This window comes from Hemicordylus capensis, chromosome 6 (assembly GCF_027244095.1).
Source record: "Hemicordylus capensis ecotype Gifberg chromosome 6, rHemCap1.1.pri, whole genome shotgun sequence".
In the NCBI taxonomy this organism is placed as follows: domain Eukaryota; kingdom Metazoa; phylum Chordata; class Lepidosauria; order Squamata; family Cordylidae; genus Hemicordylus; species Hemicordylus capensis.
This window is the reverse complement of record NC_069662.1, coordinates 10,569,619-10,581,440: the sequence shown is the minus strand read 5'-3', so window position 1 is coordinate 10,581,440 and position 11,822 is coordinate 10,569,619. Positions and strand designations below refer to the sequence as shown.

The 11,822-nt window shown below is 42.7% G+C and overlaps 1 protein-coding gene across 1 annotated transcript; it reads right to left on the bottom strand.

Moving 5' to 3' along the window:
• On the bottom strand, positions 1-11,822 carry LOC128330808 (vomeronasal type-2 receptor 26-like). Its single transcript, XM_053264175.1, has 5 exons — positions 11,596-11,822; positions 9,040-9,331; positions 7,794-8,672; positions 7,067-7,334; positions 1-914 (listed from the first exon to the last, which is right to left on the bottom strand). The coding sequence occupies exons 1-5, from the start codon at positions 11,820-11,822 to the stop codon at positions 1-3; spliced, it is 2,580 nt and encodes an 859-aa protein (XP_053120150.1).

Sequence of the window (11,822 nt, the reverse complement as noted above, 5' to 3'; positions counted from 1 at the left end):
TTATGTCATCCCTGGATGTTTTCTCATTATTAGATGCTCCCTTTTGTTCAAATCAGGCCTCAACACAATGATGTAACATTTCGGGGAAAAGATGCACCCCAGTAACCCAGTACTGGAAGCCAAGATGGAGAAGACCTCCACAACCACCATATATTTCCCTCTTGTGCTAAGGTAAGTTGGAACAAAGGACAGCCAAACACTGCAAAAGACCAACATGCTGAAGGTGATGAACTTGGCTTCATTAAAACTGTCTGGTAATTTCCTGGCTAGGAAAGCCACCGTGAAGCTGACAATGGCCAGAAATCCCATGTAGCCCAGAACACAGTAAAACATGGTAACTGACCCTTCGTTGCATGTCACTATGATTTCTCCAGACAGGGAGTGCATGTCCAGATCTGGGAATGGGGGAGTAGTGCCCAACCAAACAGCACAAATGCCAACTTGAACAAGGGAACAAGAAATGACAGTCCAATAGGCCAATCTTTTCCCTACCCATTTCCGGAAAATGCTGCCTGGCTTGGAAGCCATGAAAGCCACGACCACTGTGATGGTCTTGGCCAAAACAGAAGAAATGGCAATGGAGAAGATGATGCCAAAAGCAGTGTGTCGGAGGAGGCAGGTGATGGGTTTAGGCTTCCCAATGAAGAGCAAGGAGCAGATGAAGCAAAGGAGGAGGGAGATGAGAAGAAGGTAGGTGAGACTCCGATTGTTGGCTTTGATGATGGTAGTGTCTCGTAGCTTGATGAAAATGCCCAGCACCAGAGCTGTGATCGTAGAAAAGAAAATAGCCACAAAAGCTAATGTGATTCCTAAAAGTTCTTGAAAAGAGAGGAAGTTTAGAATCCTGGGAATGCATTGATATTGTCCTTTGTTCGGAAAGTGATCATGTGGGCAGGTCATGCAGGAATCCATGTCTGAAATGAAATACATAAGCAACCGTAAAGCAGCTAAGCAGTTTCAAAGCCTTAGTCATTTCTACCACAGCAATAAGCATCTTCTTCTCACTTCTAGACTTGACTACTGCAACAAGCTCTATCTTTTTATCCTCCTCTTCCTCCTTCTCCTCCTCCTCATCATCAGTACATCTGCTGGTCACCTCCAGACTTGACTACTGCAATGCGCTCTATGTGGGGCTGCCTTTGTACGTAATCAGGAAACTGCAGTTGGTTCAGAACGTGACAGCCAGTTTGGTCTCTGGATCATCTCGGAGACACCATATCACTCCTATCTTAAAAGATCTACACTGGTTGCCAATATGTTTCCAGGCTAAATACAAGGTCTCGGTTATAACCTATAAAACACTAAAAGCTCTGAACACCTTCCCTGTTTAAATAAGAGCCTCCCCTTCTCTTAAAACTTTTGGAAAGGCACTCAAGGCAGACATTTTTTCAGCCAGGCTTTTAATTACATACTGAGACTATTCTCACAATGCGGGCTGGTTTTCCTCCAACGTGAGAACCACCGGGCTCGCAAGCAGGCCCGGTGGTTCTCTGGTGGCTAGCCTGCCAAATAAGCCATCCACTTAACTGAGGTTAGTGGAGCACGTGCTGTGCTAACCCAGGTTTTCTGATCATGTGCCACCATGGGGTGGCTCCGTGCCATGGCCACACATGAGGAGACCCTCCAGGGCTGGATAAAGGGCAACCGATGCTGTAAGCACAGCCCAACAATGGTGCCCCCCCTCTGCCCCCTCCATTGCTTAACTGACGAGACATTAAGACTCGAGCAAATTATTTACATATACCTTAATATTTATTTAAATTTTAAAAAGTTTTCTTCTAGATTTTTTAAGGTAAAACAAAACAGTCCCACCCCCTATAATTTCTTATAAATAGCCACAACAGAACAAATGATTGAGAAAAATATTTCATCTTCAAGGTCTGACATCATATGACCATCTTTTACGTGAAGTTTTATCAATTTTTTGTACTGCTCTTTACAGTAATCTTTCATAAATCAATGACTTTTTACTTCAGATACATAATTTATTAGTTTCTCAAAACTTTAGTCACTCGCCGAGCCAAAGAAAACGTTTTTGTAACTATGCAGAGTAAAGTCAAACACGGGAGATAAACACAATTACAAAAAATCGACTAAAGTTGAGTGTGGCAGTGAAATGCAAGGTGGCAAAAGAATTGCAAGGTGACAATAAGGGAGGTGAAAAGAGAGTCTGAGGAACATTTAGCCAAAAGTATCAAGGGGAATAACAAAAACTTCTTTCAATACATCAGAAGCAGGAAACCTGCCAGTGAGGCTGTTGGACCATTAAACCATGAGGGAGTGAAAGGGATTATTAAGGAGGATATGGAGGTTGCAGAGAAACTTAATGAGTTCTTTGTGTCCATCTTCACAGCAGAGGCTACAGACCATATACCTGTTCCTGAACCACACTGTTCAGCGATGCAGCCTAAAGAACTGAGCCAGACAGAAATGACAAGAGATGATGTTCTAAACTGTCTGGGAAAACTGAAAGGTAACAAATCGCCAGGGCCAGATGGCATCCATCCAAGAGTCTGCACAGAACTCAAATGTGGAATTGCCGACCTCCTTGCTAAAATATATAACTTATCCCTGCAATCAGGCTCTTTACTGAAGGACTGGAAATTAACCAATGTAACACCGATTTTCAAAAAGAGAACTGGGGTGATCCGGGAAATTGTAGGCCGGTTAGCTTAGCATCCATTCCAGGCATATAGATGGAATGCCTACTCAAGGATAAAATTGTAAAGCACCTAGAAGAACAGGCCCTGCTGGGGGAGAACCAGCATGGCTTCTGCAAAGGTAAATCTTGCCTCACCAACCTTTTGGAGTTCTTTGAGAGTGTCAACAAGTGTGTGGATCAAGATGATCCAGTTGACATAGTATACTGGAACTTCCAAAAAGCTTTTGACAAAGTTCCTCATCAAAGACTCCTGAGAAAACTCAGCAGTCATGGGATAAGGGGACAAGTACCTGTGTGGATTGCTCACTGGTTGAAGGACAGGAAAAAAGAGGGTAGGTATAAATGGAAAGTTTTCACAATGGAGGGAAGTAAGAAGTGGGGTCCACCAGGGATCTGTACTTAGACCAGTGCTTTTTAATTTATTCATAAACGATCTAGAAGTAGAGGTAAGCAGAGATGTGGCACAATTTCAGATGATATCAAACTCTTTCAGGTAGTGAAATCCCAAACAGATTGTAAGGAGTTCCAAAATGATCCCTCCAAACTGGGTGAGCGGGTGACAAAATGGCAAATGCGGTTCAGTGTCGGCAAGTGGAAAGTGATGTGCACTGGGACGACAAAAAACATCTTCACATACACGCTGATGGGATCTGAGCTGTTGGTGACTGACCAGGAAAGGGATCTTGGGGTCGTGGTGGACAGCTCGTTGATGCGTACTGAATGCCATCTGGCATCTAGAAACAGGGCTGGCCAGAGTTGAGGCACAGGCGTGGCTTCATACATTTTACTACCGGCATAAATTATATGCCTGCCCTCAGGGCTTTGTCCCCTTGGTTCTAAAAGATGAGTTTTACTCATCTTGGTGCAAGAGCCTTCATGACAATCAGGGCAGATATGGCTTCTCACCGCAATATTTATTGGCTTTGGGTCATGATGCTGCCAAAGAAACTATCAAACAGTATGTATTAGATATGGAGAAGCAATTGGATCTAACTCTGGTTACCACCAGTAGTATTTTAGGTGGTTTTTCAAACTTCCCTCAGCCAGCTGCATAACACTGTGTAAAACAGGATGCTGGACGAGATGGGCCTTGGGCCTGATCCAGCAGGGCTGCTCTTATGTTTGATGAAAAAGTTAAGGGCATGATAGCTAGGGGCAAAACTCTGTGGTGCCCGCCTTCCCTTGATGCCCTAAGCATGTGCTTGTTTTGCCTTATGGTTCATCCAGGGCTGAGACCCCTGCTGGGAGTCTGAAACAAGCCTCCCAGTCCCAGGGGTCTCCCCAGGATGCCCTGGGGATATGGAGAAGCAATTGGATCTAACTCTGGTTACCACCAGTAGTATTTTAGGTGGTTTTTCAAACTACCCTCAGCCAGCTACATACCTCGCCCGCCTTAAATCAGAGGAGAGCTTTTTCGCTGGTGTGGTTTAATGCCTTGTCTCCTGCCATTTTGGATGGCAGATTTAAGGGGATTCCATTAAGGAAATGGTTATGTCCATGTGAGTATGTCTCAATTTTCTCTAACACTGTTCCTATTACAGGGGCATTCATACCATCTGGATTGAACCATTTTTAAAAAATAGGCCTGGTCAATCAGAAGAGTATTACATCTCCTATCTTTTGGCGGATCATCATGCAGCTGTCACAGCGGGGACAGCAAGATTCTGTGCAGCAGCCTGTAAACTGAGACGGGAACAACTTAGTTGTAACTGAGATTTTTTTTATAACCTGATATGGTGTTATCAGTTTTTACTGTTTTGATGTTGTTTTTATGCTGTTTTATATTTTGAGTGTGTATGTTGACTGGTCATGGATTGTAACAGACTTTTACTTATTAACTTACTTACTTAAATAAATAAAAATAATAGTGTAATTCCTACCCTCCAGTTCTGAAATCATTCCTTCTGGACAAGAAATGCAATCATAGCAGCAAAATTTCTCCTCTTCCTTCTTCTTCCTGCGGGATCCAGGATAGCAGATGTCATTACATAGAGAGAGGGGAGGCACCTATCATTGAACAATGGAACAAATTTAGGAAATATCTGGGGAAATTCTCGTTATAAAACAATGAAAACAAGTGGGTTGATTACATGGAATAATTACACCCATCAGTAGTGATGTATGGATTCCTGCGAGTCCATTATATATCTTTTTCACAGACGGGCTGCACAAAAGAATCTACCCACTGCCCACCTCCAATTATTTGGGATGTGGGATGTGTTATTCATCCTAGTATCACCTCTTGGTTCCAGAGGTGCACGTAGATATATTTGGTGCTCGGACCCGAGGCTTTAGAGGTCCCCCAGTCATTGTGAACCCCCCTTTAAAAACAAATGCTGCTACCTGGCCCCTGCCACTGCTGCACAGCCCCCGCCAGTATTTGCCCTTCACCGCCTCTTGCCACCCACCCTCCGGTGGCGGCAGACACAGGCGGGCCTTTGCTCACCACTCATCCCCTGGTGGTGGCAGCTGTGGCAGGCACAGACGGCCTTCCCAGCCTACAGACTCACCTCCTTGGGCCTGCAGACCAGCCCCTTATGTCTGCAGGTGTGGGCAGTAGGAGTTATGGAGTGTCACATCCCGTGACGCATGCAGACATAGGAGGCTGGTCTGCAGGCCTGAGGAGGCAAGTCTGCTGGCCAGGGAGGCCAACCGGTGCCCACCACAGCTGCAAACACCGGGGGATGAGCTGCGAGTGGCTGGCGAAGGGCAAATAGTGGTGGGGACAGGTAGCAGCGGTGGGGCAATGGGGCTCTGGGGAGCATTTGGAGCCCCCCCCCAGGAGGCTGGAGGCCATGGACTTCTGCCCCATGGTCCGTGCCTAAATGTGCCACTACCTGGTTCAAGTAGGGAAAATGTGTTAAATCTATCATGATCTCCCCTTTGGTCTTCCTTCCTCTCCGTTCAATTCATGGGCTATTTTATATGATTCTAATTAAGGTAGAATATGCAAGTACGGTACTATCTCTTAGTCCAAGCAGGGCAAAAACCCTGAAGTCTTTCATGATCTCCACGATGTATTACATGCATCTTCCTTCCCCTCCACTCACATCAGGCTAATTCACATATTTCTCATTTGGTAGCAGAGGTGTCCTACCCATGTACGGGATATTTGTGCACTCCCATTTTTTGATCATCTGTGAGTAAAAAATGAAGTAGGAGTGTGAAGAAGTGATCGCCTGCTAAGAAGCAGCTGGGTCAAAGGACTCCATCCAGTTCAGAAGCTGGACCCACCTGTTTAACAAGAGAGACACATAAACCCTCCAACCAAGTGGCTTCTTGGCATATGATCAACTCCTCCACGTCCCACTTTGTATTTAATTCACATGCGATTGGGAAAAGGGAGCTCACACAACTCCTGAACTTGGGTAGGATGCATCTCCTAGCCTAATTTGAATCATGAGAATAGCCCTTCTGATGCATGGATTCTCCTCTGTCAGCATATAAGGGTGATATGAGTAGCCCAAAGGGTCCAAAAATCATTCCTCCTAAAATTCTATCATTCACTTGAGAACGCATGTCTATTTGCACTGTGAATGGCGGGCCAATGTTCCTGATCATGATAATGAACCAAATCTGATCATTCTTGGATCATGCACACAATGCAGGCAATGGTCTGGATGATGTCAAGACATGGTAGCCTGGAGTAAGGCAGTGATAACAGAAAGTGGAAACTATATACCAGAAATCTCTGATGCCCTCAAGGACTGGTTACTAAAAGACAGAGGCTAAAAAGGAAAGCTCCCCCTCCCTTTACACTCTTGACTGCCCTCAGGAATTGAAAGGTCAACATGAATTCAGCAGACTTGCATGTCCATAGGCCTTTATTGGGTCTATTTTTATTTTTATTTTTGTTAGGACTTTGAATATTCTTTTCATTTTCAAATAAATGTGTTTTTGCATGCCTTCTGAGACCTCTGAGTGAGTCGGAAACCTTTACATATTTTTTGTTTGACCTAGTTGGGCATTTATTATATTAAAGGAACAATGAGGAAGCTGAATGATATTCTATGATAAAACCACTTCTTAACAGGAGCACTCCAGTCTAAGAGAGCCAGTCAGATTGGCTTTGAAATGTCTATGACTGTCCAGTCTCCAGGTGGAGTCTGGGCAGTAAGGAGGGCAACCAGCTACATGGGTGCACACATCTCTTGTGTGTGTGTGAGAGCCATTTTTTGCAGCACGGATGGAGTTCGGAGCATAGTTTCCATACAGGAAAACATCCTAGTTCAGGCTACCTAGAAATACTGAAAGAGGAGAACCACAGATTTCTTCCCCTTTATCTATTGTGCCTTCCACTCTGGTTTTTTGGATGAGAACTTCAGCTGGTAAATGACATCCCCAAAAATTTCATGGGGAGGTATTTATTTGTTAACCTGGCATCCACTGCCCTCCTCTTTTTACCTATTTCTTCATTGGAGAGAAAGGGTGTATATTTCCCCACCTGTGTGAATGCACTTTGCCACTGGATCTTCTCATCGTGAATGGTGAGCATTTTCTCTGGAGGGTGTTGAGGATCCAGTTTCCCAATGTTGACTCTGACATAGGAGTTATTTGGGAAAGTGACAAAATTTGTAATATCAAAACCAGTTGCTATTTCTCCATTTTTGTTAAATATAATTTCATCTCCAGCAGTGTTGTTGAATGAGATCCTCTGAATCACTGAATGGAACTAGGTGAAAAGGGGCAGAGATTGTAAGGACCTAAATGGTGTTGAAATATCGTCAGATTTTTCAAAGAACTTTCCAGATTGGGTTTAAATTATACCTCTCCCTATAGGAAAAAGCCTTGCTAAGGAGTGCAACTATTTAACAAATCAAAGGTCAAGATAATGGGTAATGTCCTAGCTTTGGAAACATATGCATAATGATGAGAAGGACATGCACATAATTTCATCAATTTATGGTGGTAAAACAACCTCAAAATTATTAATGGAAGAGATATCAACTTGTAGGAATTTTGGCACAAATATTTGGCAAAGAAGAGAAGGAAGAAGAGAACAGAAAGGATAGAAGAAGTTGGTGTCCACCTTCTGCAGAGGACTCATCACTTGATGTTTTACATTTCTGTGATTACTTCATTATGTTTATGGTTGTGTTTTGTTTTTTTAAAAACAGCTGGAACACATTACCTGCCAGGCTTCCACAATCAGAGCATCCAATTTGCCCCTGTCCTCCATGTGTCTGGATCTGGACCTAGATGAGTACATGCTATGTAAGGCATGTGCAAAAACATAGACTGCCTTATAGATATTGTAGCTGCGACCAGTCATCCTCATTTCAAAGAAATGCTCAGGAAGGTCTTCCAGCCTCTCCTCACCAGTACATATTTCATCTACATCTTCTGGAGGACTGGAATTTGTTATTAAGCAATCGAATGCTTGTTCCCAGAATTCCTTGATGAAGCCATCTCCTTTTGCCCATAATGGCTTTATCATCTGAAGATATTTTTGGAATCGTGGGAGCTCCTTTGAGGGGAATGAGAAAGAAATAGCACCCTGAAATGTCTGTATGTTAAAATACTTTAGAAAGACAGTTAATGTGAAATCGATTTGGGCTGTTGTAATCCACACCTTTCTGGCACAGATCTCCTCCAGAGAGAATGCACCTTCTGAAGGAAACAATTTTTTAAAGTGCAACATGGCTGCCAACCATATAAATGTACTTTCTCCATATATGATATTTGCATTGGCTTTACTGTCCATGAAAGCTGGAATGGCATATAAAAAACTGATGAGGTCTTCACTTACATCATTTATTAAGGCCATTTTTTGACCTTTGTCTGTGAAAGCTGAACATATTCCATTTTGGGAAAGTTCTACCTCCAAAGCTTCAGAGAAATGCTGCCCAACATCACCATCCTGAGTGATGATCCCTACCCATTTCCATCTGAAATGCCTAAGTAACTGGACAATGCCCCGGTACTGAAGGGATTCATCGGGAACCATGTGATAAAAAGAAGAGAGGTGGATTCCATTTCTTGTGGTTGATTCCACTGAGCTGTAGGAAATCTAAAACAGAATACACAGGTGATTCCAAGATGGAACAGAAGGAGCATCAGAGACATATGTCTGTGTGGTGCAGACAGAAAGAGTTCACTGTTTCTTATTTGTATGCTTAGTCTGGAATTTAGCACTGATGCACCAGCATTTTGTTGGGATGTCAGCAACTCTGAAGGCCTTATATATTGCAACCCATCACCTTTAGCAACCACTCTCTCTCCATGTATTAAACACAGTGTAGCTCCACATATTCTATGACCTTTCTCCCCCACAGTACCTATCCCTCTTCCAGAATTAGGCATTTGCTAATGGAAAGAGAAGTGACTTGTGGCCAATAGAACTGTAAGGCTTCACAGCTCATGAGTTTTAGTATTACCTGTGGAATTTTGTAGAGTCCTAAGATCTCTGCCATTCGCAAGGAGATATCAGAGGTAAGTCCACCAATGACCCCGATGACATTTTTCTGGATGCCACAGTGGTAGTTGGGTAGAAAGCCATGTGATTTGAAGAGCAAGTCTAGAGTGCTACGATAGGTCATTTGTTCATCCCCATAGCTGTCATAGATGTGGAACCCGAGTGTGATATTGGGCAAGATGCTAGGCGTCTCATTGATCTCATTGATGGCAAATGCCAAAGCCAGGATATGCTGGTAATGCTTTAGCACTAAACTGTGAATAAAATAAATTGCTGCAGTTTCACAAGGAAATTGTACATGGAAGGAAATCATTTTGTCACATTTTTGTTATAATTATAAGATTGTCACCATATTTGCTTCTAAAAGATGCACCTTTTTGATTGTCAGAAGATGGACCAATCGAACAATGGCTGTCCTGAAAGTCTCACTGGAAAGGAGGAGAAAAGTCAACATGGCTAGCTTAGATCCACTGCTATTTAGTAAGCCAGGGAAGTCATGGGGAAATGTCGACAACAATGGGAGTGATATCAGAACATATCCAAGTCCAGTTTCCTGCTGAATCCCCAAGATTTATTATTATTTCTTGTTTACACAGTCAGACAGGTGTTATTGACTGGTTTGTCTTTATCCAGACATCAAGTCCTTCCCAAGGACCTTGGATGGCTGAATTTAATCATCAATACTAATGGTTATTATAGATATCGTCACAAAATATAGGCTCTTCCCAATAAAGTTGCTTTTTGTAATTGGCTGATGGTGATTTCTGTGGCCCCTATGGTGTTGAGGTGCTCTTCAAGTTGTTTTGGAATTGCATCATTATTAATTATTATTATTATTATTATTACATTTATATCCCGCACTTCCTCCAAGGAACCCAGAGTGGTGATGTATGCAAGATTCTACCCAGATCCACTGCCCACCTGTACTGTACTAAGGAAGTTGGGTGGCGACTCATGGGACCATATCTTTGCTTAATTTTTGGAATCCACTGTAGGAACTGGACTTGGGTAAGTTCGATTGTCATGTCTGTTGGAAGCATACACTGCTGTTCACTGACATTTGCTTGAGATTTCCTCAGCTTATTGATGTATGGTGTATTGTGTGAAACCCTCCTATATTACAGTTGGTTCTGTAGGAAAAAATCAGATCAATATTGCTTATATTGAATGCATCATGCGCATTTCTGGAGCCATTTCTATGAATGTCACTTTGTTTTGAATGCCACTTTTTCCTTTTTAGCCATGTCCCCTCATACAGTGAGCAACATCCAGAATAGTCAATTATGGCTAAGTATCATTGAAAGCAATAAACCAGATTAGAATTAGACTTATGAAAACACAAGAGCATTTTCAAAGTTTTTAAACCTTCCATGGCTGAGTCTAGCTCCAGTTTCTCCTGTAGCATGGCTCCCCCCCAAATGTAGCCATGAGCCTACCTTGAGGCAGGGAGAAGGCTGTGACTGTAATGATGGTTGTACTATTCCATGCTCTGATGAAGTGCCTCTTCCCATGCCCGACTGGACTCCAGAATGTTTCTGCTTGAGGAAAAAGTCTGCAGGGCAAGCAGAGTGTCATTTTCTGATGGGAGATGCTAGGAGGACATCCAGTATTCCCAGTCCCATCTCCAGTGGGGAAAGAAGCTCCTTCAGGGCCTGGGCTATCCAGAGCCATTTCTGCCTCTGCATCCCCCCTATCCACTAGGACATTTCTGGGGTCTTAGGCATGGGAAAAGAAATGTGGCCGCAAGTGTCCTTGTGATAATGCTCACAGCATAAGGAACAAGCAGCCTTAATTACAATGATGCTATGTAACTTGAATGCCTAATTAACCACCTGCCATTCAGAGCCACATCTGGTGTGTGGATATGAGGTCCAATGATCTAACCATCTGATGTGAACTCCAGCTTGTTCTCCATCTGATTAAACAATGGGGTTTTCTTTTCTTTTCTTTTCTTTTCTCTCTTTCTCTTTTGAAAATTGGGTTGTTGCTTTTAATCCCCACCAACATGCTTTCAGGTCTTGTGTTCCTCTGCACATAGATAATCATACTGTAGTGACACATCCCAGTGTCCATGCTGATGTGATTCAATTAACCTACCATCACCACTCCCTTTTAAAACAGAAATTAAATATTTAATTTTTTAAAAAAGAATTGGAATGCAGCTTTTCAAAACAGAGTGTATATTAAAAATCCTACTGCCATCTTGGGAACACTTAATGTGAATTATGTCCTGGGGTTGATATATTTTTAAATCTCCGGGGCCTACTGACCATTCATTCATGTTTTCATGGGTGCCTTTCCATTTTTCAGAATATAATGAAGTTGGAAAAACAACAAACCTAGTACAGCATAATTGCTTATTTCAAAAAAGAGCAGTTTAAGGATTCAGTATGTTAAATTGCATTATCTATTGACCATTCAAAAAGGTCCCTCTGTTTTCAAAACATATTGAAGCCATGCGAATATATCATTATAATAAGAGCATTGTTCACTGAACACAAGAAAGCAGAAACTTTACCCTGGAGTAGTCATTATCTCCCGAGAAGGGTGTTCTTTGAATCGTAATTTGGGAATTAAATAGTGAATATGAGTTGTGATCCCACCAATGAGAATTTCTCCAGGCTGGTACCACTCATGAGGAATATCCACGGGTTTCATTCCAGTGCATTTAAATGTCTGTGCTTTGTTCACCACATGCAGGAGTGGCAGCAGAAGAGATATGATTGTCTGTTCTATGCCCACCAT

Bases quoted from the DNA above. Each gene is read 5' to 3' on its own strand.
- LOC128330808 (XM_053264175.1), bottom strand. From the start codon at position 11,822: ATGGTGGGCATAGAACAGACAATCATATCTCTTCTGCTGCCACTCCTG. The intron at 9,332-11,595 runs GTAAAGTTTCTG...TTTTATTCACAG, and splicing joins GAGATAATGACTACTCCAGG to TTTAGTGCTAAAGCATTACC. The intron at 915-7,066 runs GTAAAAAGAGGA...ATTTCATTTCAG, and splicing joins TCTCTCCAATGAAGAAATAG to ACATGGATTCCTGCATGACC.